This window comes from Cricetulus griseus (genome assembly GCF_003668045.3).
Source record: "Cricetulus griseus strain 17A/GY chromosome 1 unlocalized genomic scaffold, alternate assembly CriGri-PICRH-1.0 chr1_0, whole genome shotgun sequence".
In the NCBI taxonomy this organism is placed as follows: Eukaryota; Metazoa; Chordata; class Mammalia; order Rodentia; family Cricetidae; genus Cricetulus; species Cricetulus griseus.
The window spans coordinates 129,978,636-130,006,434 of record NW_023276806.1 but is presented as its reverse complement, the minus strand read 5'-3'; the positions used below and the strand labels follow the sequence as shown (position 1 = coordinate 130,006,434).

Sequence of the window (27,799 nt, the reverse complement as noted above, 5' to 3'; positions counted from 1 at the left end):
TAGGCGGGTGGACATTGAGGAGAGGTGGGGTCCTTGAGGACTGAGAAGTTTCTGCACCATAAGTCTCTCCACCAACACAGCAGTCCAACTCAGAGAAAATCAAACCGAATTAGAAAAAGCTCAAGTTTGCCGGGCGTTGGTGGCACACGCCTTTAATCCCAGCACTCGGGAGGCAGAGGCAGGCGGATCTCTGTGAGTTCGAGACCAGCCTGGTCTATAAGAGCTAGTTCCAGGACAGACTCCAAAGCCACAGAGAAACCCCAGTCTTGAAAAATAAAAAACAAACAACAACAAAAAAACAAAAACAAAAACAAAAAAGAAAAAGCCCAGGTTTAATGGATACAATGCTCCCAGATGATTTTCTAGCTCTCCAGAGAAGAGAAAGAAAACTGAGGACAGTTTAAATACTCTGTGGGGGTGTTCTTGAGCATTTCTGGGGGGGGGGAGGAGGAGTCATCATCTGATAGCCTTCTGAGATGCAGCAGGTTTTGGAGAGAGATGGGGGTGGGAGACTTGGGGTGAAGTTCCCGCCAGTGCATCCCAGACTCTGGGTAATGGATAATGGACTGGGCTGAAGCTTCCACCAGAACAAGGGTGTGATGGAGATGAAGATGATGAAGGGTGGCTCTGCACAATTAGTTCCTGTTCTTAGCTTCTGGCTCAGGGTGGGGGAGGGGAGGACTCTTTGAGGGGCTGACCAAGCCCTATGAGTATATGGGCATCGAAGACTGTATTTGGTCTAATTTTTTTAGCCAGGGGTGGGGGGTGGGGGGAGGGAGGAGGTGGGAGGGTGGACCTGGGAGGAAGGGGAAGTGAGTGTGAATATTATGTTACAAAAAACCCCCAAATATTATGTTGCAAAAAAATCCCAGAACAAATATTATGTTGAAAAAAAAAAAAAGTGACCCTACTCCAGATTCTAGAGCCATTCCCTAGAAGTCATCCTTTTGACCTTTCACCATGAATTGTCTCCAGGGTATTTGAGACACTTTTGCAGGGTCTGGGAAGATTTCTTAGGGCTGTGATAGCCAAATGAATTCTGCTCAAACCTGGCGTGTATGCTGAGCTTTGACAGTTGTCTGCGGAGAAGAACATAAATGCAGAGAGGTTGCTCCCTGGTGGGGCAGGCAAATATTACAGCTCCAGGGATCTCAGGAAAACCAGTCTCTCTAAAACCAATCTTTTCCCCTCACCTTCCTTTCTTCCCTCACCACACAGCCTCAAATTCCCCAAATCCTCCTGCCTTCCAAACACTGGGAGGTGATACCGCATCCACCTTCTCAAATTTCTATTTACTGCACTTAGAAAGGCAAGCAGGGATCCAGATCCTCTTCCTGTTATAAAAAGGTTGACGTCTACAAAGACTTGATCCCTCTACTAAATTCCAGATCCCTCCTTCCCTTTGTAGCTTTGTGCACCTGTATCATTGTGACTGTGTGGTGATTTTCTTTTAACAGCACTAGATAGTAGTAAGTGGTACACACTTTGGTCTATACCTTCCAGGTGGTTTTTGCTGGCTGATGAAGCTGGCTAGGCTCCATACTCCAAAGATGACTAAGGCAACTGGTGAGATCTTGTAAGACCTGTGCCTGTGTCTAGAGTCATGGCTGAGCTCTGGGGGCTGCCTTGCCCAGCTGTGGGAGCCAGATCAGTTGTTGGAATATAGCATCAACCTTCAAGAAACTCTTCATTGCAGACCAAAATGAAATCCCCCACCCCACACTATAAGAACAGGTTGAGTGGCAGTTGTGTGAACTTTTGTGGGAGACAGGTGTCTGGTCACCCCAGATAAGTCACCAATGGCCGACCAAAGAAATAACTCCACCTGAGTCTGTCTTGGTTAGTGAGTGGAAAAATAAATAAATAAATGGAAAGGACACAAAACTGCTCCCAGGTATGGTGGAGGAGAAGGATTAGTGTAGATAAAAGAGGAGGCACAGCAGAGGTGGGGACATCTGGGAGAGCCCAGAGTGGACATGACCAGACTTAGCTGGACCATTTCAGGAGAAGAAGGGAAAGGAGAGAGGAGAGCAGGGGAACCGGTGCAGCAGCCAGGAGACCCAAAGGTACAAGAAGAATACAACCAAAATGGCTGGATTATACAGAGAAGGGCAGCCCAGGCCCCTGGTCTGGAAAGTTCAGGGTCAGGGTGGTATGCCAGCCAGGAGGGCCCTGTGACCGCTAGGAATACTGGGATGATGGGGCAGCCAAAGAGGAATCCAATGCCTGCTTTGATATGTTAAGTAAACAGTTCATCCATTTGTCCCAGGTGTGAAACCTAAGTTTGCTAAATCAATTAGGGTTACTTACAGGAGCACGAGAGGGGTTAACAGCTCATACACCCTCAGGAAAGTGGGTGTCCTCCACGCCGCAACCATTAACTGCCCATGCCCGATAGTTTCTTGTCAGTCTGTCACAAGATAGAGTCACCTGAGAGAAGGGAACTCAATTGAGAAAATGCCTCCATGAGACCAGGCTACGGGTCAGCCTGTAGGAATATCTTCTTATTGAAGATCTATGTGGGAGGGCCCAGCCCACTGTGGGTGGTGCCACCCCCAGTGTTAGGAATAAAGCATAAAGGGTTGGGACCGCAGGTGACAGGTCCCGGCCCTCCGTCCAGTGGCGCAGTGGGTGATGGGAAGCAGCAGGCAGATGGGAAACAGAGACCTGTAGACATGATTCATACTGGAAGTTTTATTGAGGGGAGAGGTAAAAAAAAAAATAAGGGAAGGAAAGAGAAAAGAGGTAAAGAGACAGAGACAGAGGAAGACAGAGGATAGGAGAGAAGTGGGGAGAGATAGGAAAATCCTGTCTGCCCCTTCAGAGGAACGGGGTGAGGGGTAGGGGGTGGGAGGGTGAGGGAGAGAACAGAAGTGGATGGAGCCTTTCTCTTAAAAAGTCAGGGTACATATTCCTGCCACGCTTAGGTGAGTGAGAGGTGGGGCCAGGTTTGCCTAACCCGGTAAGCAGTGTTCCTCCATGGCTTCTGCTTCAGTTTCTGCTTCTGGGTTCTTGCTTTGGCTTCTCTTCATGACAAACCATAAACTGTGAGCCAAAGAAACCCTTTCCCATGTTAGAGTTTAGAGAGTACCCTGGTGTTTCGGGGCCAAGGAATGCCGTAGAAATCACACCGTGCAACAGATCACGTGAGAGATTTATTGGTGGTGGTGGTGGTGGGGGGGAGCAGAAGGCCATCTCTGAGTGGGGACAAGAGAGAGACAGAGAGACAGAGTGGGCCATCTCTGAGTGGGGACAAGAGAGACAGAGAGACAGAGTGGGCCATCTCTGAGTGGGGACAAGAGAGAGACAGAGCGGGCCAGTGATGGTGAGGAATTTTTAAAGGGCACGGGCACGGGGTCGGGGTAGGGGACCTGGTTCCTAACATCCTACGAGCTGCTTTTGGTCCTGGTGTTTTATCACATCAATACACATCCTAACAAGGACACTGCCTATATGTCCTGGAAAGGGGTGGGACCTCCTGAGCCCCCACTCGTGACAGCTACTAATGCACCCAGTTTAGTCAGTCACAGCTACTGAAAAATTCCGGAGGTCATCACTGCCTTGTCATGCGCCGAGGATGGTGAACCCTGACCCTCCCCGCTTCCCCCTGACTCTTGTGTTCTTTTCTCCCCCTTTTTTTGTGCTGTTCTGTTAAACCTGAGATTCGTGAGGAGAAAACAAACAAACAAAAAACCCAACAAAACAAGCCCATGGCTGTGGAAGTAAAGCAAGCTGTATTTTGGGGTGCACCTGGGACTGGCTAGCCAGCTGCCTCACCCTAAATCAGGATTTGAGACAGCAGCTCCACTGGCCTCCTGAAGTCCCTCTTCAGGATAAGGTGTTCACAAGGTTGGTAGTTATACATTGTTAGAGGGATACACTGAGAAGGGAGAAAACGGAGTTTCAAGCAGTTTACATCAACCCTTAGAAACAGGAACTTCTTAATTACAAATAGAAACCTAATTTTGCAAGGATTTAACCCAGGACAAACAGGAAATTATTCTTTAACAAGGATTTAACCCAGGACAAACAGGAACTTCTTAAATACAATTGGAAACCTTAACTTTCGAGGACTTAGCTCAGGACAAACAGTAACTTATTCTTTATCTGTCTTAACACAAACAGAACCCTTAACCTGCATGGTCTATTTTTCTTATTTTGGTCTCCCATTAACTTTTGAAATGTGTTGTTCCTGGTTTGGTCTCACAGTTCCCAGAGCCCTGGAGGGAGAACTGAAGACATTTCATTCAGGACCGAGCATGCGATAACCACTTATTCTCAGTAGTTATCAGATATGTGTCTCTGCAGTTAACCACTGCCCGTTGCAAAAAAGCAGTTTCCGAGACCAAGGATGACAGCGACAATAAAATATAGGTATAAACATAAACGTTTGGAAGGCAATTTGAGAAAATGGAGTGTGATGAGGTCATGATGGTGAATCAAACTGTGTCTATGAGACCAGGAGATTGGGTGTAAGAAAGTCAAGGTAAAAAGACACAAAATAGGAAATAAGAGAAAGAGCCCCAGAAATCAGAAATAAGCAGAATTTCTCTGCAGAGAACCCAGCTGACACGCCCCACCACACCAATAAGAGCTGAGCTGGAGCCTGCCAGGACTCCACCAGGCATGGCTACATCAGAGAGACAGATAATGCTGCTGTACAGTCAAGCTAGACACTGAACTCATCTGGCCTAGCGAGGAAAAGCCCCAATACAGCAGTTCGAAATGAATACTCTCTGATTATCATAGCTTCGTGTACTGGGCTGTTAAGGCCCCTATGTAAATGCTATGCCACAGATTCTGTCTTCCTCTGAATTAAAGTTCAGACCTGAAAGATAGCTTATATTACTTCTACTTCACCCCTTCCTCACTGTCTTAATTTTCCACTGGTTTCAAGTTTCAGGAACCCACAAGGGGCTGGCTGTTAGCACAGCTCTTCTAGGCTTTCATGTAGCCCAGGCTAGCTTCAAATTTGCTATGTAGTTGAGGATGACCTTGGCCTTCTGACAGTTTTATATAAACTGACAATATGACAGTTCCATGGTATGGTTAAAAGGGGAGGCTTTTATTGTAGATATGAGATGTAGACATATAGGCACCTGGAAGAGTCCAAAGTAGAGACCGTATGGCCGCCAGACTGGACTTGGCCATGAGAGATCAGAAAACATAGCAGGGTTACTAGGATGAGTAGCTGGTAGGAGGAAAGTCTGTGCTGGGGGCAGTTTAGGGCAGGGGAGGATGTGAGAAGGGCTGGGATGCTGGCATGGATTCTGAAATGTGTAACAGGTACTAGGGGAACCTGGGAGCCAACTTGTGTTTTGGTAACCATATGTCCCTTCTGCCAGTGATCAGGGAAATGACCCCTTTTAGTAGAGGGGAACCAGCTTTAAAGTTCCTGAGGAACGCTGACTTTTATCTAACTGCCAGAAATCCTCCTTTAGCCAGGTTGAGTTTATTTCTGGATATTTGGACTACCTTTTGGAATTTTGGGAAATGTAGTGTCCTTTGGATCTGATGCCTTCTATCTTTACCTGCTGTATTCTGGGATTATGAACGTATACCACTACACCTGGTTTCTGTAGCACTGGGGATAAAAACCAGGCTCTCATGCATTCTAGGCAAACATTCTTCCAGCTGAGCTTCATCCTCAGCTCATGATTTAATTCACATTCTCTTCTCCCCAACCATTTAAACTGCAAGCCAATAATCACCGACTGCAGCTCTGCCACCTCAGAGTCTAGTATCTATATGCCTTTTGTTCATACATAGTAACAGTGACTCAGCACCAACAGCCATGTCATCACCAGGTGCCAGATGCGACATGCGTGCCCTCTCAAGAGTCCCCGCCATCACGGTTGGGTCAGTCTCTCTGTCTCTCTTGTCCTTGCTCAGAGGCGGTCTTTCACTCCTCATCCTTGCATGAGTAAATCTCATGCACATATCTCTTGCATGGGAGCTGTTATGTGGTGTGATTTCTGCAGCATTCTTTGGCCCCAGTCTGTCAAGGTACTCTTCTGCCGCCAAACCCTAACAGTAATTCCTCCCTTATGTAGGCAAATTTCTGGGTGGACAGTGGAGGCTCAGTTGCATGGCTTTATTGCCCAGGACAGGGACTATGCAACTGATGCCACAGCTGCTTCCATTCCAACCCCCTTTCCATATTGCTACTTTCCAAGATTGTAATGCACAGCCTAGTCTGCGGGTCACTCTGGTGACGATGTCCGTGCACTCTTGTGGGAGACTCATTCATCAAGGAAACTTGCCACTTGATGGCCACCAGCAGACACTGATCCACCCTCAGATGAGCAGTCAGAGTCGTATGTCTCTTCACCCACAGCAAGGTCAGTGCAGCTGAAGCAAGAAGACATACCATTGCATACCCTCATTCACCATGGGGTGGGAGTGTAAGCTGGTGTGGCCACTATGGGAAACATAGTGTTTCTTAAAAAGCTAAAAATAGAATTACCATGCAACCCAGACATATCACTTCTGGGCCAAAGGGTTTGACACCCTGCTGCAGAGATATCTGCTCATTCGTGTTATCCTGGCTGTATCCACAACAACCAAGGGAACGGAATCAACCTAGATGTCCATCCGCTGGCAGATAGTAAAAGCAGTGTGTATGTATGTTGTATAAGCGGCTTTTATTCAGCTGTAAAGCAAAGTGGAATTATGAAATTTTGAGGGAAATGGTACCAGATCTCCTTCAAGGTGGTTGTGAGCCACCATGTGGTTGCTGGGAATTGAACTCAGGACCTCTGGAAGAACAGTCAGTGCTCTTAACCGCTGAGCCACCTCTCCAGCCCCCACATTCTCTCTTATATGAAAGTCTTTCTAATTTCTAACTTTTATGTGTTTGTATTTGGGTGGGAGTGTGTTTAAGGCTCGCACACATGAGAGGACAAGAGAGGAGAGGATAATAGAGCACTGTGCTTTGAAAGCGGAATCCTAAGGATGGGAGTGAGGAACAGAAAAGATGGAGGAAGAGAAGGGGTGATGGTGGCAGTCAAACAAAACTATATATAGACACGAAAATGTTATAAGGAAACCCATTGCTCTGTAGCTAATTATAGAAGAGAAGGAAGACAAGACCTTTCCCAGAAATCAGGAAGGGGGCGGGGCTGCTTGAATACCACCCTCACTACAGGGGTCAGGGGACCTAGTCTTGTGATGATCTGTGCTAGTGATTGTAGCTGCTGACAGTTCAAAAGGGCCACAACCTTTTCATTGCCGGAGGACAGACCTAGCTACTAATAAAAACAATATTTTTGGAGCCTTTGACACACGACTTGTTTTTCAGTGTCATCTACCACTTGGTAGTGGGAATGAAAAACACACCACTTAGCAAACTGAAGGATTACTGAACCAGCTTAGGACAGTTAACAACACCCACCGTGTCCTCTCCTTCCAGTTTATCAAGAATTACTGAATCCTGCCACATGCCTGTTCGGGACCTGTGCCAGGAGGTCCACTCTCTCCAGGCAGGACGAAGGCAGGGGAGATAGTTGTGGTTTTACGGCTAGTCCTGAGCAGGAACATTTGAAGAGAGGGCTCAGGAGAAGGGTGAAGGCGGGCGATGGAGTTCTAGTCTAGGAGCCCACCCAAGGTGCAGGCAGGGAGGGAATCCTGTGACTCCGTCTGACCGTCCAGGGGGAAGGAGGGTCAGTTTAGGACTATCAGAAGAGCTCCCCAGGGGCCTAACCTGAACTACTCCGTTCGTTCATCCGTTCATCCGTTCACCCTGGTCCCCGTCCCACACACCCGCACCCACACACCCGCACCCAGGCTTTAGGAACCGCCTAGGAAGGTGGTAACAAACAAAACACGAGATAGGGGCTCTTGCACAACCACAGATCCCGGCCTTCAGGAAGCTCACAGGAGGAGACATTCATTAACCAAACAAGCGTATAAATTCTTGTAAAGCCGGTGGAGGACGGGCTCAACTCGGTTTCTCCACTCTCCGGGGGCGCTCAGTGTGAGCTCCTGGCTCCGCCCGGCCGTCGGGGGGCGCTGGCTCCTCCGGGACGGCGGGGGGGCGCTGCGGGCAGTGCGGCGGGGGCGCTGGCTCCTCCGGGACGGCGGGGGGCGCTGCGGGCCGGGCTGCGGGGGCGGCCCGGGCCGGCGCGGCGAGCGGCTCGGCGGATGGAGAGTCTGGCCGCGGCCGGCGGCGCCGCCTCCTCGTCGGGCCGGGCACGGCGGGCCGGGGCCTTTGTGTGAGGCGGCGGCGGCGATGGTGCTCGGACCCCGCGGAGCCGGGTAAGCGCTGCCCCTGGCCGAGCCGGACTCCCCGCTCGCTCTCTCGGCCTTTTCCGTCGCCCTGGCTGGGCGCGCCCTGCCGGTGTCCCCAGCCGGCTCTATCTCCCTCCCCGCGGCCGGGCCGCGGCTCTCGGGCCTCGCCTCGGCCGGCTCCCGCGGCTCCTGGCCTGGATCTCCCAGGGGCAGCCCGCGCTGTCTGGGGCGGCCGATGTGTCCCCTCCCCGCGGGGTGCGTCCCAGCCCAGTCCGGCCCCTGCCTTGGCGGAGAGGAGGGGACCGCGGCGGCGCCAGACCCTTGGGGCGCACTCCTTGCAAGTTCCGAGTCTGCCGGGTACCCGGACCCGCCCACGGTGGACCAGTGACCGCCAGGGCCCGGGAGACGCGGGGTCGGTGCCCAGGAATACTCAGACGAGTGCCGGGCCCCGGAAAAAGTTGGGAATTGTTGGTGCGGTGCAGAAAGGGGCGAGTTGTGAGACGCACAGCAAGTGACTAGCTGTCTGTCTGTCTGTCCTTCCGAGGTGTGTGGGAGCCGACGGGGGGGAAAGTATTAAAAGGGCTTAAAGGACTCTTCCCTATGCCACAGATGCCTTTCATAAGACATCCAGTTGTTAGTGTGAGGTTGATAAGGAGAAATGCAGCGTCCCCAAGTAATGTTAAATATCACAGTTGTGTTCGCTCCCCTTTCTTCTTTGGTTATGAGTTTAGCTTCATCTGCAGAAGGCCAGTAGCGTTGAGAAAGCAGCGTCTGGTACTGCTCTGGGAAGGGCCAGAGGGTAGGCGCATAGCCTAGGAAGGGCGAGATGGGGGATTCAAGCTGTGTCTGGTCGCTCATATTTGTATTTTAGCATTTGGGAGGTGGAGAGGCAGGAGGACCATGAGTTCCAGGCCATCCTTTAGGAACAGAGCAATTTCAGAGTAAGCCTAGGCTACGTAAGACCCTGGCTCAAAAACATAAAAGAGAAAGAGAGAGAGAGAAAAAAAAGAATAGAGAGTGTGGGAGTTATCTGGAGGCTTGAAATGGCAGCGGTGATAGGCAACTCAAGTGCAACTCTTACTTTTCCTCAGTAGCTAATGGAGCTTTGATAATGGTGTTCAAGTTATTTGTGGCATTTGGCATTGTCAGGGAAGAGGGTACACTGTTAGTGAAAAAGAAACTTTATTTAGGAAGTTAATAAAGAAACCCAAGCCCGTTGTTTTGGTAGTAGAGAGGCTTGTGTTCAGTAGCTCTACCCCCCACAGTTGGAAGGCTCCTAGCTTGACACCCACACCCCATACCCTTCTTTGTAAAATGTACAGTCTGGCTTCCTAGCCCAGACTGTCCTAGAACTCCGGATACTCCTGCCCTAGCCTACAAACTGCTAGAATTATAGATATATACTATCGCACCTGGCCTCTTAGGTTTTTAAAAGTATTTTATTTTTGTTTCCACAGTGTGAATGTTTGTCTACATGTATGTAAATGTGTGTAGGGAGCATGTAGACAGACAGGCAGAAGCCTGGCTGGAAGGAGATTAGGAATGTGAGCACAGGCCACACATGCACGGTCTCATTCATTCCTGTCTCTGGTAGTTGGGTAACCAGCCTGTGCTCACTTCCCTAATCTCCTTCCAGCCAGGCTTCTGCCTGTCCGTTTACATGCTCCCTACATTGTGTCATGTGGTTCTGTTGCCTGAAGAAGCCAGAAGAAGGTGTCAGGTCTCCTAGAACTAGAGTTATGGACATGTGGATGCTAGGCATGGAACCTGGGTCTTATGCATGAAGCTTTCAATGGTTGAGCTGTCTGCAATTCCAGCTTCTTAGATTTCCAAGACCAAGCTAATCGATTTTTTTCCCTCATTCCTTTGGGACTTTGCTGTGATGAATCTCTAGTTGGTTATATATGTAGGGAACAGATCATTCTCCGCCACTTGTTATCTTTGGCTTCAGTTCTCCTTGTCCATTTACTCCTGCTCAGAGCCCCCCTCTTAGGGATGTTTGGCTATCTTTCTTTCTTTTTTTGTTTTTGTCTTGTTCATAGATTGACCTTGGTGACAGAGGCAACTTCCTAGGAGCTGCTAAGATGGGCATGAGAATCAAACTGCAAAGCACCAACCACCCCAACAACCTGCTGAAGGAACTCAACAAGTGCCGGCTGTCAGAGACCATGTGCGATGTCACTATTGTGGTGGGGAGCCGCTCCTTTCCCGCCCACAAGGCCGTGTTGGCCTGCGCAGCTGGTTACTTCCAGAACCTCTTCTTGAATACTGGGCTTGATGCCGCCCGGACCTATGTGGTGGACTTCATTACGCCTGCCAACTTTGAGAAGATTCTGAGCTTTGTCTACACCTCAGAGCTTTTCACAGACCTGATCAACGTTGGGGTCATCTATGAGGTCGCTGAGCGCCTGGGTATGGAGGACCTACTTCAGGCCTGCCACTCTACATTTCCTGACCTAGAGAGCACCGCAGTAGCTAAGTCCTTGACCAGTGATAGCCAGTCTGGTACTCTGAGATGTCCTTCCGTGGATCCCACTCACTCCCTTGGGGAGCTCCGGGGGAGTGGGGAACATTTTGGTCCTGAGAGAAATTATGTGTTGCCTACTGATGTTGGCGGGAACTATAAAGAGGAAGAGAGGAATGTTACCAGCGACACTAACCACAGCTTGCCCCTGCCACCAAAGACAGAAGACCACGATGCCCCTGTTCCATTCACGTCTGTTCCTAGTATGGTGACCCAGTCAGTCCTGGGCAATGTCAACGCAGGCATCCAGACGGGCACGAGTTCTTGCCAGCCATACAAAGTTCAAAGTAATGGAGACTTCAGTAAAAACTTCTTCACCCCCGACAGTGCCATGGACATTACAACCGGGACCAATTCCTGTTTAAGCAATAGTGACCACTCCAAAGATCCAGGCTTTGGGCAGGTGGATGAGCTTCAGCTGGAGGACCTGGGGGACGATGATTTGCAGTTCGAGGACCCGGCTGAAGAGATTGGGACAGCTGAGGAGGTGATCGAACTGAGCGATGACAGTGAGGACGACCTGGCTTTTGGTGAGACTGACAACCGGGAGAATAAGGCCATGCCCTGCCAGGTGTGCAAGAAAGTTCTAGAGCCCAACATTCAGCTGATACGGCAGCATGCTCGGGACCATGTGGACCTGCTCACAGGCAACTGCAAGGTCTGCGAGACCCACTTCCAGGACCGAAACTCCCGGGTGACCCATGTCCTGTCCCACATTGGTATCTTTCTGTTTTCCTGTGACATGTGTGAGACGAAGTTCTTTACCCAATGGCAGCTAGCCCTGCACCGACGGGATGGGATATTTGAAAACAACATCATTGTCCACCCTCATGAGCCCCTGTCTGGGAAACTGGGTCTCTTCTCAGGGGCAGCCTCCCCCGAGTTAAAGTGTGCTGTCTGTGGGAAAGCATTGGCCAAAGATTTCCATGTGGTCCGAGGCCACATCCTTGACCATCTGAACTTGAAGGGCCAGGCCTGCAGCATCTGTGACCAGCGCCACCTCAACCTGTGTAGCCTCATGTGGCACACACTCTCTCATCTGGGCATCTCGGTTTTCTCCTGTTCCGTCTGTGCCAGTAGCTTTGTGGACTGGCACCTTCTAGAGAAGCACATGGCTGTGCACCAAAGCCTGGAGGACACCCTGTTCCGCTGCCATTTATGCAGCCAGAGCTTCAGGTCTGAGGCTGCCTACCGCTACCACGTGAGTCAACACAAATGCAACAGTGGCCTCGATGCGAGGCCTGGTCTGGGTCTACAACACTTAGCCCTCCAGAAACGGAAGCTGCCGGCAGAGGAGTTTCTGAGTGAGGAACTGGCTTTGCAAGGCCAACCTGGGAACAGCAAGTATAGCTGCAAGGTCTGTGGCAAAAGGTTTGCCCACACAAGTGAGTTCAACTACCACCGGCGGATCCACACCGGTGAGAAACCTTACCAGTGTAAGGTATGTCACAAATTCTTCCGAGGTCGCTCGACCATCAAGTGCCACCTCAAGACACACTCCGGGGCACTCATGTACCGCTGTACAGTCTGTGGCCACTACAGCTCCACGCTTAACCTCATGAGCAAACATGTTGGTGTGCACAAAGGCAGCCTCCCACCCGACTTCACCATCGAGCAGACCTTCATGTACATTATCCATTCCAAAGAGACCGAAAAGAACCCGGACAGCTGACGGGGTCTCCGCAGAGGGAGCTCCCAGGGGGCAGCCAGGATACTGATTTTCTAAAGGCTGTTGGTCTTTCCCCAGCTGATGCTACAGTTTTGCCTTGCTAGGAATTCTATTCTGTGTTGTGTTGAAAGAAGAAATAGCACATAAGCTGTTACTGTTTTTGAGAGGCAACAGCCCTGTTACATTTACCTCCATACCTACTCTTGCCCAAGGAGGGCTGCATTCTTGATTCTTTTGGGGCTGGTTTTTAGGATCTAGTCAAGTGGCCCTGTCAGCTAGGTCCCCTTTGCCAGTTTCTCTAGTTTTAGTTTACTGATAGTTTTTATGCTGCTAAGAATCCGGCCAATAGCCTCACTGGATGGAAGAGGCGGAGAGAGGTTTTTCACTGTGGGTGTGACTGTCCGACCTCTGGCTGGGCAACAGCTATGAGAAGGTTTGGGGAAATGTGGTTGTTCAGAAGGGACTGGCAGCAGGGCAGTTCATCTGGGGTTCCCATTCCCTCCTCAGCAGGGACAAGGTGTCAGGACCGAGGGCAGCTCGAATCTCCTGATTGGACACTGAAAATCTCTTGGCAGCTAGATCCAAACTGAGGACCAAGCTTTCTGTTTAGGTTGGAAAGCTTGGGTGTCCCATGGTGCCGCCCGATGGGGAGCCTGGATGGATGGAAGAAGATACTCCTCTTTTTCCTCATTTCCAAAGAAACATGATGATTTTTTTTTTTTGTTTTGTTTTAAGAGTATGTCCCTGGATGTCAAGCCTCTCTCACGAGCAGAGAGGACAGAGAGCCACTCCGATGTAGTCATCTGCCACTTGGCCGCCCCCTTAACCGTTTGTGGTCTCCTGGGCAGGAAGAGACCCCTCTGACAGCAGCAGTCTTGCCTTAATTCACATCGAGTCTCCCACTCAGGATGGTTCGACCTACAGCGTGAATGAGAAGACCCTGTGAGATGGTGGAGCCCAAGTGACTGGTGGGCTATAGCAGGGTGTGGCTGTCCCACTCTGGTCCCTTGTTTGCTTGGTGGTAACAGTCTGGTAGCTATGATTGCATCACCTCCAGGTGGCACTCTTGGATGGTAGCTGGCTTAGGCCTTCCAAATGTGGCTATTTGGCTCCTTTCTTAGTCTTTGAAGGGGCCTTGCCCAAAAACGACTGGAGGAGAGGACCCTTGATCTTGCATACTTAGAAGATGGCACTTCAGTAGCTCATACTACCTCACCCTGCTCAGGTGAGCTCTGAGAGTCCCTAATTTTGGGCCCAGCCGCTGACGCTGCCCCCTGGTGGGACTCAGCAGCACCCTGGGCTGTTCCATAAGCAAGTGGTTTTTAATTAACTCACAAAGCCTTTTTAGACATTAGTATTTATTTATTTTTTTGTTTTGTATACATATTACCCAGTATCTCTTTTCAATAAGTGACTTTAGGAAAATTAGTTTCTCTCAAGCAAGGAGTCATATTCCACCACATGGGTATGCTGTGGATTTGGAGAACAGGGGTGTAACTATGAGAGAATGTTCCAGGCCTTTTAAACAGCACATTTTTGTTTCTCCAGGTATTTTTTCTAGCAGAACAAATCTAGATCAAGTCACATGAAGGTTTTTGCACAGTTTTTTTTATCCTTCCAGCTTAGGGAGCCTCCTGTCCACATATGTTAAGACACAGAGGTAAACCAAAGCTGTATCCTTGTTGGGCCAGCTGCCTCTTTCCCCAGTCTTGAACTGAGAAAGCCTGTGAGTAAATGCTCAGGGCATTTTGGTGAGCTCAAATGATGAGACCGAGACAGTGGCCAGTCAAAGGCCGCCTTTTGCTATCTAAACTTCTGACATTTTTATCAGGAAATCATTGCTGTGACTTCCCATTTTTTTACACTGGGGATGTGTAACAAGCTACAATTATGTATCTGCTGAGTTTTCCAAGACTGCTGGTGAGGAGTGAGTATGGATGGCTGATTTGAGAGGGGTGGTACTTGATCTCAGCCAGGTTGCTGAGAGTGCTTTGAGAGACCCTTTTCCTTAGCATATGGAATCATAGATGCTGGGTGGTCTGTCTGCTTAACCTGAAACTGTGAAGTTTTCCCTTTTTGCCATAAACCAAAAAGCAGATCTTTGACATTTTGCCCTTTAAACACTAAAAACCGTACCCTCTGATCCCTTGAGGTTAGGTGATCAGGGAGGTCCAATTGGTCCCAGTCAGACATGTAGCACGTGGAGTCAGAGGCTCATGAGGCTCATTGTCCAAACCACGCTTCTGTGGGTAGCCCCACATTCATACCTGTCTCCCCTTCTGTGTGAAGTTGTGTTTGCTTTCCCCAGAGCTAGTTCATCCCTCTCTTGAGTTGATTTACTTGAAACATTACATGGTAGTGAAGGGTACTCAAGGCTACCTGGTGGAAGGTGATAATTGTATTTTGCATTTTTAGTTTTTAACTTAACACCTGTTTGATTTCACTTTCTCCTCCCTTTTGAATTCCAGTTTATCACTAGCCCCTGCTGTATCGCTTTAGAGTTCTCTTTGATCCTTGAATGTTCCATCTTTGCCTGTCACGTCCCTCCCCTCCCCCGCCCCTTTTTGGTCTGTACTCAGGACCAGCTGCACAGTTTTCAGAACTCTCTTGTCCAGCAATTGCAGTCCTAGCTTGTTTCCTAAGGGAGGTTGTAGTGCTGGTGTGGCATGCTGGCACACACAGCGTGGACTGCTTATGGCCCGAGAACAGGATGTGTCCTTGTGTGCCAGTGACCCCTGATGGCTCAGAGATGCCACACACTGCTGGAAGCTCTACTGAGTGAACCCCAGTATTCGGTTCTATGTTTTAAGATTCTGTGGAGTCCTGCAGTTCATGTTAGTCAGGAAGAAAAGGGGTGGTATTGGTGTGGGTTAGGTAGCCCTAAGGACCAAGAAATAGGAAAGAATTACATTTTATTTTATGGTGACATATCCACAGCCCCTTGTCTACAGGGCAAGCCTGTATGCTTCAGTACTTTTTCACCCAGGCGGGATTTTGCTACTGACTGGCTTCCTTCTCTGGCTTCCTGCTGTGCCGTGTCCACCAGATCCTAGACTACTCCACTTGCAAAGTTAATTTAAATCCCTTTATGGATGGACACCGAGACTGCTGGCATGGGAGGGGGCCCTACGAATTGGTCTCTGCCTATCCAGGAGCACCCACGTCCTCTCCCCTAAATCTTGCAGCAAGTGAGTCAGAAAGTGCACAACATTCATTTCAGCGTGATTATCATAATCCGTGTCAGAACGAAAATGACACTTGTGATGATGTTTTGACACCTTCCCAATGTTTGTCCCCACCCTCCCCCACCTGGAGTAGCTCAAGTCTCTTTTGAAGCAGAGAAGCTGCTGCTGTCTAACTCCTTCCATTAAATTAAGAAGTACTGACCTCCTAATATTTAAGTGTTTACTATCTGCTGTAAAGTTTTGTATATTTTGTAAACCTTTCCTCCCAAATAGTAGACGTCTAAAATCGTACATCTGATTCTTTTATATCCCATTGTTCAGCACAAAGTGTGGTTTTTATTTAGAATAAAAAAGAAAAAAGAAATTTGAAGTGGGAGTTGTTTTTTGTTTTTTTTTTTGTTTTGTTTTGGTTTGCTTTTTTTACCCCCCATGTGCATGCACAAATTTGCTCAGGTCTGGAGTTCAGATATCTGGCTCTGGCCAGCCTCAGGAGCTCACGCCAGCCCAACAGATGCCAGGATTCTTTCAGGCAACACATGGTGTTTTCCTGTGGCTGGAATTCCCCAGGACCTGCTTGTTGACTGTTTTGTAGTAGGTTTGAAGTCAAGCACTCAGTTTCTCAGGGAAATATCCCCGTGGTGATCTTTCAGCCTGGAGAGAACACTGGGTCTCTGTATAGGTCTCAGCCCAGAGTCAGGAAGCAAGGGTTCTGGCTATCACCACTTCATGATGAAGTAGCGTGTCTGAGTGGGAGCGGTCAGTGGGGAAAGGAAGAGCCAAGAGCGAGACTTGGTGCTTTGTAAGATAGAGACTCGTGTTTTCCCTCAGAACATGGCCTGCGGTCCATTTGGTCCTGAAGCCTGAGGCCCAGCCATCATCTGCTTGCTAAGTGTCTGCTAAGCGGAACAGCCTTGTAGTCAGTACATCTATTTCTGCTCACCTCTTCCATGGGTGGAACGGCCCCCAGGAGATCACTGAGTGGCACCTCACCTAAGGGAGGTGGCCTCTATGGTTACTGAGGTATAAGATGTATGCCAGAGCTCACATCACTGGTGTGGGCATCAGGACTTACCCTGTGTTTGTAAATGGGGGCAAGTGAAGAAGGGCTTTTTAATGTATTTTCTGCATTATTTGGTTAAATTTTTACTGTGCCTTAAGCAGCAACTGAGACTTCTGGGTCAAGCCAGACAGTGGTGGTGCGCACCTTTAGTCCCAACACTGGGGATGCAGAGGCAGGTGGATCTTCTGAGTTCAAAGTCAGCCTGGTCTACAGAGTGAGTTCCAGGACAGTCAGGTCTACACAGAGAGACCCTGTTTCAACTCCCCCCCACGCCCCAAGAAAAAAGACTTCTCGGTCAAAAAGCAAAGCCCTGCTCCTGCGTAACTGTCTAACTTAAGACCCGTCTAAGCTTTGGAATCAGTGAGCAGAGTTGGTTTCCCCTTACACATTTGACAGCACCTGTGAGGAAATGGTTTAATAGGTGGTTCCCTGGAGCTTGCTGGCCAGGCAGTTCAGCCAGTGATGAACTCTCAGTGAGGAACCCCATCTCAAAAGAGAGGTGGGAGAGCAATTGATGAAAACATCTGATGTTGACCTTTGGTATGCATACGTACACACGCGCACACACACACACACACACACAAACACACACACACACACTTATACTCTACACTCCATTCCAGTGTACTCCATTCCAGGTACACTGCTGGTGAGCAGAACCAGAGAGACAGTGAAGAAATGAGAGGAAACTATGGGGGCACCCATTACCGGAGCAGACTGGGTGATTGCATCCGCAAGTCTACCACTCACCAGATGGCATCCAGAGGCCAAGGACACAAGGCAGAAGCTAGAGTCTAAAGCTCTTATGCCGGCTCTCCATGTTCACCACCCTCGTTTCCCAAGTCTGGTAATGGAGCCTTTGCCAGAGGCTACTTATTAACAAGAGGACATCTTATCTATAGTGTTAATAGACAGGGAAACTATAAAAAGGCTTGGTTATGCCAGGCAGTGTTGGCGCACGCCTTTAATCCCAGCACTCGGGAGGCAGAGGCAGGCGGATCTCTGTGAGTTCGAGACTAGCCTGGTCTACAAGAGCTAGTTCCAGGACAGCCTCCAAAGCCACAGGGAAACCCTGTCTCAACCCCCCCCCCCCAAAAAAAAAGAAGGCTTGGCTAGAGAAGAACTTACTGTAGAGTCCTGGAAGTGGGGAAGTGAGTCTTTGACCTTCTCTCTCCCTGCAGGGGGACAAAGGCAGAGGCACAAAGTGAATGTCCTCTGATACTGTGATCACTTTTGCTGTGATCTGGGAGTTGGGGCGGGAGTGGGGTCACTGATGCCTCCCTAGGAGATGGGGTATCCTAGGTTCAAAGCTGGGAGATCATTACTGAGGAGGATGGGGGGGGGATACTATAGGGAAGTGGAGCCAGGTTTCCTGGCTGGCTGGGTGGAGGGGCCATCCTGCTGAGCCAGCCACAGGGTGCCTGCCTCAGACCCAGCTGCCGGACTGTCATCCCCACCCCCACCCCCCCTCACTTATCACCACACTGGATGATGCACAGCTAGGGAACGTCCTGCAGGAGCCTCCTGGGTCCTTGGCCTCTGGCCTCTTGTCCCCACAACTTGCAGAGTGAGCTGGAATACCAACAAGTGCACAAACACGAAAGCAAAGTTTTGCAAGGTTCCTGCGGGGCTGATTCCTTCCGGCCAGGGTGATTTATGAAACAAGGGCATCTAGTTCCCTCTGCAGAACGTCCCTGCCTTCCTAAACCCAGCTGGAAGCGTACAGCCCTCAGAGATTCCCAGAACGGCTGTCTCTACTGTTTATTTATTTCATGCCCCTCCTCCAGCTGTGTGGTCCTTTAGCCAAGGCGACCCAAACAAATAATATACCACCCAGGGGGACCTAGACTGTCCTTCCCAACCCTTCTCCCTCTCCCCACAAGCAACATTTTGATATATTTAAAATTGACTCTGGACAAGCCAGTCCTCCCCTGTCCCCTCCCCCAGATGCGCACTTTGTTAGTGATGGAAGAAAAGTCTGGAATCCACCTCAGCTGGCTATGGAATTGCAGAATGTCGATGAGGCGTTCCGAGGCGGAGAGGATGCCCCAGAGTTCCGTGTGGGATGGGGGTGGAGCTCTGCAGCCGGCAGGCTGCCCTCCTTAGTGATGATGATGGAGTGCTGGGTGGAGGATGAGGAGGAAGCCCGACGGCCTGCTGCTCTGGCCTGCTCCTTGGGAAGGTAACGGACCACAATGCTCAGCAGCCGGCCCCGGAAGCTTGGGCTGAGAAAGTTGTAGAGGATGGGGTTGGCGACGCAGTGCAGCATGGAGAAGCAGTCGATGATTTCGTAGAAGAAGTAGAGCAGGTTGACCAGGTGGCAGTGGAGGAAGATGTGGGTCGCATGCAGAGTGAGCAGCAGCATAGTCACATGGTAGGGCAGCCAGCAGATGACAAAGACGGCTATGTAAGCCCACAGCAACAGGCAGTGGCGCCTGCTCTCTGGCTGTCCTTGCTTCCGAAGCCGGCAGGCTGTCAGGATGTTGAAGACTGCAATGAGAGGGAAGGGCAGTAGGAAGCCCAGGATGGTAGCAGACAGGGCCACCGCCAGGGCCCACGTGCTGTACGTTTCAAAAGGTGCTAGGAAGAGGCACATGGGCTCCGAGCCGTCCATCAGCTGGATGTGTACCACCTCAGGCAGTGGGATGATGGCCGAGAGGACCCAGACCCCTGCGCACACGGCCCTCCGCACTCGGTGCTGGTGGCGCTGCCAGGAGGGAGAGGGGTTGGCGAGACTGACATAGCGGTCAATGCTGAGGCACGTGAGGAAGAAGATACTACTGTACATGTTGGCAAGGTAGAAATAGTGGGTGAAGCGGCAGGAGAAGCTGCCCCAGAGCCAGGTGTAGTCCAGCATGACCTCCAGCATCCAAACCGGCAGGGACAGGACGATGCCCAGGTCGGCGATGGCTATGTTGAGGACGTACAAGTTCAGCAGCCCTGCCCGGCCTGAGCGGCGCCAGTTGACACATATCACCAGGACGTTCTCCACTAACCCTACCACAAATATGGCCAGGTAGACGACAAAGAGGACTACTTGTTTGGCATTCTCGTTGAATTCCGTGTGGCAGTCGGAAAAGGTGTGGTTGAAAAAGTGGAGCAGTTCTGTCCAGTTGTGGATCTCTCCGAAATCATTGCCCGGCGCTGAAGTCGGGCTGGGCCCAGGGCTGGATTTGACTGACATGAGGACCAGCTAATGCCTGTTGGGAAAAGAAGGGAGGGTTGTAATAGAAAGTGGAGGGGTCCCCCAAAGGCAGTCTTTGTCGTCTCCCCCCACCCCCCAACTAAAAGCTACAGGGGCTAGGGGGGATTTGGGGAAGATTCTGGGGCTGAAGAGAAGCAGAAAGTATGTTTAGAACTCAAACTGTGACCGCCCAAGTTTGACCCAGGAACAGACATTTTGTAGGAACGTCAATGTTATTTGTTCCCATGGAGGCTTCTTTCCCAGCATTGACAATGCCGGCTTACCAACAGTCCCCAACTAATACTCCCCTCTTGAGACTTTACTAACTTAGTGCAGTTTTCATTAGGCTTTTAGGTATGGGATACACAGACACACAGACAGGCAGACACACACCCCTCACACCTCTGAGTCACCCCTGGGAAAGCCATTTGTCTCCAGTCTCTGCCTGCTGTCTTCCCTGGGAGAACACTCTCTCACCTGAATATCTCCTGGGAGCACCTATCCCAGAGACCCTGCCGATGGGGTGTTAGCTGTCAGGAGGCTGCAGAAGCTGAGGATGGGGAGCCCGCTCTGCTATTGCCTTCAGGAAGCTCCGCTCGCCTGCTGGAAGCGGCTATCACTGGCCAGGACTCTGTGGGAGAGGGCTGGGGTTTTTCCTGTATTCTCCCAATCCAGTCCAAGGGGACAGGATGTCCTAGAAAGGCTAACTGTGTGTGTGTGTGTGTGTGTGTGTGTGTGTGTGTGTGTAGATGGGAGTGTCAAACTGCAAGCATTAAAACCCAGACTTTCTAGCTGTATGATTTGGCCTACTTAAGCCTCAGTTCTTCTCACCTCTGCAAAATGGGGTAACTACAGTATCTAGTAAAAGTGAGATTTCAAGGCAAAATTAACTAATTAATTAAAAATTAGAAAAAGACCTCATGGCAAATTTCTCTTTTCTTTAATTAAGAAAAGAAGGTTTTTTTCATGGTGACAGATACGGATCTATCTGCAATTGTCTGCATGTCTGAATCCAGTTATGTCAGCACCATTTGTTGAAGATGCTATCTTTTTTCCATTGTATAAATTTAGCTTCTTTGTCAAAAATCAGGTGTTCGGGTTAATATCAGGGTTTTCAATTCGATTCCATTGGTCTATCTGTCTACTTTTGTGCCAATACCAAGCTGTTTTCAGTACTATGGCTCTGTAATAGAGCTTGAAGTCAGGGATGGTGATGCCTCCAGAAGTTCCTTTATTGTACAGGGTTGTTTTGGTTATCCTGGATTTTTTGTTTTTCCATATAAAGTTGAGTATTGTTCTTTCAAGGTCTGTGAAGAACTGTGTTAGGATTTTGATGGGGATTGCCTTGAATCTGTAGATTGCTTTTGGCAAGATTGCCATTTTTACTATGTTGATCCTACCTATCCAAGAGCATAGGAGATCTTTCCATTTTCTGGTATCTTTAATTTCTTTCTTTAAAGACTCAAAGTTCAGCCGGGCATTGGTGGAGCATGCCTTTAATCCCAGCACTTGGGAGGCAGAGGCAAGTGGATCTCTGTGAGTTCAAGGCCAGCCTGGTCTACAGAGCTAATTCCAGGACAACATCCAAAGCTACACAGAGAAACCCTGTCTCGAAAAACAAAAACAAACAAACAAACAAACAAACAAAAAAGACTCAAAGTTCTTACTGTACAGGTCTTTCACTAACTGACAATCTAGGCAATGGTGGAGAGGCTACCCTAAATGCTCTTCCCCTATAATGAGACTGATGACTGCCTTATATGCCATCCTAGAGCCCTCATTCAGTGGCTGATGGAAACAGAGCAGACACCCACAGCTGTACACTGAACTGAACTCTGGAACCCAGTTGCAGAGAGGGAGGAGTGATAGCAAAGAGGTTGGGACCAGGCTGGTGAAACCCACAGAAACAGCTGACCTGATAAAGAGGGAGTGCATGAACCCCAGACTGAAGTCTGGGAGGCCAGCATGGGACTGATCCAGACCCTTGAACATGGATGTTAATGAGGAGGCCTTGGCACTCTATGGGGCCCCTGGTAGTGGATCAGTATTTATCCCTAGCATAAAAAGGGACTCTGGGAGCCCATCACACATGGATGGATGCTTTCTCAGCCTGGACACATGGGGGAGGGACCAGGCCCTGCCCAGGATGATATGACTGACTTTGGAGAATCCCTATGGAGGGCTTTACTCTCCCTGGGGAGCAGAGGGGGGATGAGGTGGGGGAGGTGGGAGTTGGAGGGAGGGGAGGGAGCAGGGATTGACATGTGAAGCAGCCTTGTTTCTAATTTGAATGAATAAAAAAATCTCTTGGGAAAAAAGAAAAGGTTTATTTTATGTGTATGAGTTTATTTTGCTTGCATGTAAATGAATGCATCATTTGTGTGCCTGGTGACTTAAGAAGTTAGAAGAGGATGGATCTCCTGGAACTAGAGTTATGAATGGTTGTGAGCCACCAAGTGAGTGCTGGGAACCACACCTGGGACCTCTCCAACAACAGTAAGTTCTCTAACTATTGAGTCATCTTGCTGGGTGGTGGTGTGTTGGGACCCAGCCCCCACGGGGTCTCTAAGAGTTGTTTTCCACAGGTACCTCCTGTTTTCCTGACCTCAGCCCACTGGAATCAATATCCTGTTGTGAACCCTTTCACCTGGAGTTTTTGTAAGTTTGTATATAAAGCTGCTCCACAATAAAGGTGAGAGACACTCTCTCAGAAAGGATCAGGCATATAGTGGTTCTTCCAAATCTCCAGGCTTTTGCCCAATACTCGGAATTAGTTGTGGTGCAGGCAGCCACAGTGGTGGCTCACACTTTTAATCCCAGCCCTTGGGAGGCAGAGGCTGGCAGATCTCTGAGTTCGAGGCCAGCCTGGTCTACAAAATGAGTTCCAGGACAGCCAGTGCTGTTACACAGAGAAACCCTGTCTCAAACAAAACAAAACAAAACAAAAACCCAACAACAATGAAACTATTGAGTCATCCTTTCAGTCTCATGACAAATGTCTTATATGAATACAGAAATGTATGTTTTCATCTCTCCCAATGGCTTAGAGTCTCACTCCCAGTGTGTCTTGGGTCTTAAGCAGTGTGTATTTTCCTAATACACACAGGAAATCACTCAAGCTTTTGCTTGTGGCATCTCTGTCACATCCACCCTTGTCACCCTCCAGAGGTGTAAGTCTGCCATTGTGGGGAGTTAAGTTTCTGGACCCTCTCTGGGGCCCAGAGGTTGCCTGTCTTATACCAGTCATGTTAGGGGGACACCATAACCATGCCTCCTAGGGCCTGGCTACAGGTGTGCCTGACGGTTAGGTTGCTCTGTAAGTAAGGCATCTCCCTATTAAATACTTTAATATCTTCACCTGGCTATGCATGGTAAATCACCAGTTATACAGTCATACTGCACCAGACAGGACTTGGGCCTGCGTTCTGTAGGATGTAGGGCCAAAGGTGTGCTTAGCCATTTTAAAGATTTTTGTTTTGTTTTTCAAGACAGGGTTTCTCTGTGTAGCTGTGGCTGTCCTGGAACTCATTCTGTAGACCAGGTTGTCCTCGAATTCAGAGATCTACCTGCTTCTGCCTCTCTAGTGCTGGGATTAAAAGCTTGTACCACCACCGTCTGGCTAAAGATTTGTTTTTATTTATGTATACATGTATGTTTCAGTGTATACCATGTGTGTGCTGGTGCCTATCAGAGGCCCGAAGAAGGTGTTGGATCCCAGAGTTATAGGCTGTAAATCACTTTATGTCCTCTGAAAGAGCAGCAGGTGCTTTTTGGTGCTAAGTTGTCTCTCCAACCTCCAAATTAACCATTTTAAACTGTACAATTCAATGACGGTCAGTGCATTCCATGCTGGCTAGTTATATGTGAGCATAATACAAGCAAAAGTTATCTGAAAGGAGGGAGCCCCAGCTGAGAAAATGCCTCCATAAGATCTGGCTGTAGGGTGGTGCCATCCCCGGGCTGCTGGTCCTGGTTCTATAAGAAAGCAGGCTAAGCAAGCCAGTAAGCAACTCCTCTCCATGGCCTCTGCATCAGCTCTTGCCTCCAGTTCGTGTCCTGACTTCTACATAGAAGCTAGATAACCCCTTTCCTCACCAAGTTGCTTTTGGCCATGGTGTTTCATCACAGCAACAGTGAGCCTAACTAAAACACACAGACACCCCTTTCTAAGTCACTATCCCACCCCAAACCTCTACACTCATTAAGTCATGTTCTTCACTTGGCCTCTTTTGGTTATTGTTTCTTTTTGAGTGGCAGGACAAACTTTATGGAACCTTTCCGTTCTGGCTTTTTCCCACCTGCATAGCCGCAGTACCATGGAGATGCCCGGTCCAGTGGGCAGTGATGAGGCTTACCTTAGCTTGCAGGAGCCTCTCTGAGGGTGGTTTGCACGCACTCTAGCGATCACCACCACAAAGGAAGGGTTGCTCCACAGGGTTTATGGGCACACGCTGTAGGTGTGACCAGCGGTTCCTTTTTGCCTTTTTCCTGTGGTGAGTGTGGCTGGTTTTTAGGATGGGTTTATCGGTTCAGTTATTCCAGGCTTCCTCACTGACCACCAGTCTTTTTTAGGAGGATGGCAAGGAAATGGTCTTCACTGAGTTGAGGGCTACTTGTCGCCCATCATTGAGGCTGAGGGTTGCAGGTCAGCGGTGGCATTAGTCATTTCTGGAGACTCAATCTAGCTACCACCACTCACCAAATTGCACAGGATGGCACCCTCAGGCATGGTGCCCTCGGCAAGAACATTGCCAGTGCTGGCCTTCTTGCTACAGTACAGAACTGATTGGGGGTGGTGGGGTGGGGGTGGGGTGCCCTCAGGCAGCAATGAACAGCTGCTTCTGCTTCAAAACCTTGCTGTGTTTCCCAGTGTCCTCAATGAGGACATGCTGCTTGGGCAATCCACACTGTTCTTGTGACACATTCCTTAACACGTGGAATGAATTTCCTTTGTCCTTAGATGCTGAGGCCGGTGGGAGGCTGTGATCTTAACTGTGGCAGAGGCAGCAACCCAGTGCCAATCTGCTCTTTGCTTGTGTGACTGTTTCCGGGGCTAGTCACAGTGTAATGTGCGTGGACACTTAATTTCCTGTCATGGCTGTGTAGTGTTCCATTGTATGTACAGACCACCCACATTGTATTCATTCACCGAGGAAGGGAATTTTTAAAGTCTGTTAACTAGTCTTTCATTGTGGTGAATCCAGATAACGTTTATCACCTAAATCATTTTAAAGGGTACAGTTCAGTATTGCCATGACACTGTCATACACATCTCCATGGGAGAGGCCACAGTAGCTCTCTAACTCTCCCTCTGCCCTCTCTCCTCTCCTCTCTTTCCCTTCTCCCTCTTCCTTCTTCTCTCTCTCCCCTCTTCCTCCTCCCTCTCCTTGAAGGGTTCTGGTCATTTAAAAATCTTCAGAAAGCTTTTTTTTTCTCTGTGTGTGTGTGTGTGTGTGTGTGTGTGTGTGTGTGTGTGTGTGGTGTATGTGTGTGTGTATGTGTGTGTGGTGTGTGTATGTGGTGTGTGTATAGTGTGTGTGTGTGTGTGTGTGGTGTGTGTATGTGTGGTGTGTGTGTGGTGTATATGTGGTGTGTGTATGTGTGTGTGTGTGTGTGTGTGGTGTATATGTGTGGTGTGTGTGTGGTGTATATGTGTGGTGTGTGTGTGTGTGGTGTATATGTGGTGTGTGTGTGTGTGTATGTGTGTGTGTATTGCAGGTGTGTGCCTGTGGTGGCCAGAAGCCAACGTTAACTGTTCTTCTTTACTGCTCTCCATGTTATTTACATATTTTAAATAATTTATTTTTGTGTGTTTGCATGTCCATACATGTATGAGCAATGTGCTTGTGAGAATCCTTGAAGGTCAAAAGAGAGTGTTGGATCCTCTGGAGCTGGAGTTACTATTGTGAGCTATTCCACGTGGATGTTTCCACCCCAGCTCAGGTCTCTGGAAGAGCAGCAAGCTCTCTTAACTGATTTAACTAATGAGCTACCTTAGCTCCCCTCTTACAGATCAGCTATAAACTGATCGGCAGACCACTGGAATTCTCCTGTCTCCACTCTCCCTCAGCACTTTGGTGACAGGTAAACTCGGGTGTTGGTGACTTCTTTAATCACAAGGTCACCCTGCCCCCCCCAAAGGCTGAAGACTTTGGCATCCTTTTCCTTCTTTTTTATTTCCCTTGGGGGTGGGGCAGAATCTCCTTGTAACTTAGGCTGGTCTGGAATTCAATATATGGCACACATTGGCCTCGAACTCTTGACTCTCTAGCTTTGGCTTCCCTAATGCTGGGACTATGACTGTGCACCACCATGCCCAGCCCTAATTTTGCTGTTTTCCTAAATCTTCCTATTTGTAAATGAAGAAATCTGTCCTGAGCTGTGAGGAAGGTTGAATTTTCCAAACAGTTCTGCTTTCTCTTTCTCTTACTTTTTTTTTTTTTTTTTTTTTTTTTTTTTTTGGTTTTTTCGAGACAGGGTTTCTCTGTGTAGCTTTGGAGTCTATCCTGGCACTCGCTCTGGAGACCAGGCTGGCCTCGAACTCATAGAGATCCGCCTGCCTCTGCCTCCCAAGTGCTGGGATTAAAGGCGTGTGACACCAACGCCCAGCTTGCTTTCTCTTTGCACACATAGCTCTAGTTTCTCTTGTATTAGGATTTTTTTCCCCTCAGTAAGGACTTAGAATTTTCACTCCCTCTTCTATGCCTTTACACCACTCAGGTGGAGCCTCTGCCGGACCACACTTCTTTCCAAGGAAGGCCCTTTCTCTGGCCTCTTCACATTCATACACTGAATACCAGGGCCATGCTTTGGCCTTTTACTAGCTCTGTGAGTTTGCCCTCACAGGTGGAGACATCACCCCCCCTAAGCAGCCTTGTCTCACTGTTTGCTGGCTCTCCTTCCTCCTTTTGCTCTCTGCATTTGAAGCAAGAGGGAGTCCCAGGGCACTTTCCAGCAGACCCTCAGAACAGCTTCTCCTTGTAGTGTGTAGGCTCCTTGCCAGCCTGAGTCATACAGTTTTGCCTTAAGCAGAAAGAGCAGCCACCTTGAAACAATTCCTGGAAATTCACTTTCTCCCTCCCCTCCTAACTACACTTTTTTTTTTCACCCAAAGTATAGACAAGACACCCAAAGTATAATCAACATTACAGAGGAAGGAAGGTAGGAGGGGAGAGATATTGAGAAGAGAGATAAGCCTGGCAGCTTCTCAGAGTTGGTCTGGGCAAAGGGCTTGTGTTTTGACCCTGAAGAAAGGCTGAGACAGGCTGTCCCAGTATCCTGCTTGACTTGCCTGACCTGTGTGGCAGGGGCAGGTGGATAATGGAAGGGTCAAGGCTGAAGACTTTGGCAACGATCCCGAGTGAGCTTCTAGATGTTCTGAGTGAGAAGCTAAGTGTGGTCTCAAAAGCTGCTTTGCCCTCAGGCTCCCCAAAGAGTGGGACCTACCCCACATCCTCGGGCTCAGTTCTCTCTTGCTCATTCCGTCTCTGGAAGGCATGGCAATGACACCAACTCTGGGATCAGACCCAATTTCACTTATTCTACTGAGTAGCTGTGCAAAGTTGGACAAGTCACTTAAGCTATCATCTTCCATGTTTCTATCTGTTTGGTAGGATAATGATACTTCCCTTGAAGTACAGTAGACAGTGACTGCAAATTGTCGAGAGCCTGGAAGCTACCCTCTCTGGCCTTGTTACTCACTAGCCATTTTTCTCTAAGTTGGGTCAATATCAACTTCCTCTTCTAATTAGTTGTCTGGAGTTGCATTTCTCATGTAGAAGGAAGGGAACAACCCCAAAGGCCACCACCAGTCACCACAGAGGGGATGTGATAGGAGCAGCTAACATTAATTGAATATTCACTTTTTTTTTTTTTGACACAGCTGTAAGGGACATTAGTTTAAGAAAATCTCATAATTTATAAGGTGAATATTATCATAGATGAGACA

The 27,799-nt window shown here is 49.1% G+C and overlaps 2 protein-coding genes across 2 annotated transcripts; one reads left to right on the top strand and one right to left on the bottom strand.

The window, feature by feature from the left end:
- Positions 1-8,115: 8,115 nt before the first annotated feature.
- Positions 8,116-15,977, top strand: Zbtb39 (zinc finger and BTB domain containing 39). The gene is made up of 2 exons (XM_027392179.2): positions 8,116-8,256; positions 10,272-15,977. Exon 2 carries the CDS (start codon positions 10,314-10,316, stop codon positions 12,423-12,425), a length of 2,112 nt encoding a protein of 703 aa, XP_027247980.1. The 5' UTR covers positions 8,116-8,256; positions 10,272-10,313; the 3' UTR covers positions 12,426-15,977.
- A 2,179-nt stretch (positions 15,978-18,156) lies between these two features.
- Gpr182 (G protein-coupled receptor 182) lies at positions 18,157-20,534 on the bottom strand. Its single transcript, XM_027392178.2, has 2 exons — positions 20,329-20,534; positions 18,157-19,867 (listed from the first exon to the last, which is right to left on the bottom strand). The coding sequence occupies exon 2, from the start codon at positions 19,849-19,851 to the stop codon at positions 18,658-18,660; it is 1,194 nt and encodes a 397-aa protein (XP_027247979.1). The 5' UTR covers positions 19,852-19,867; positions 20,329-20,534; the 3' UTR covers positions 18,157-18,657.
- Positions 20,535-27,799: the final 7,265 nt, after the last annotated feature.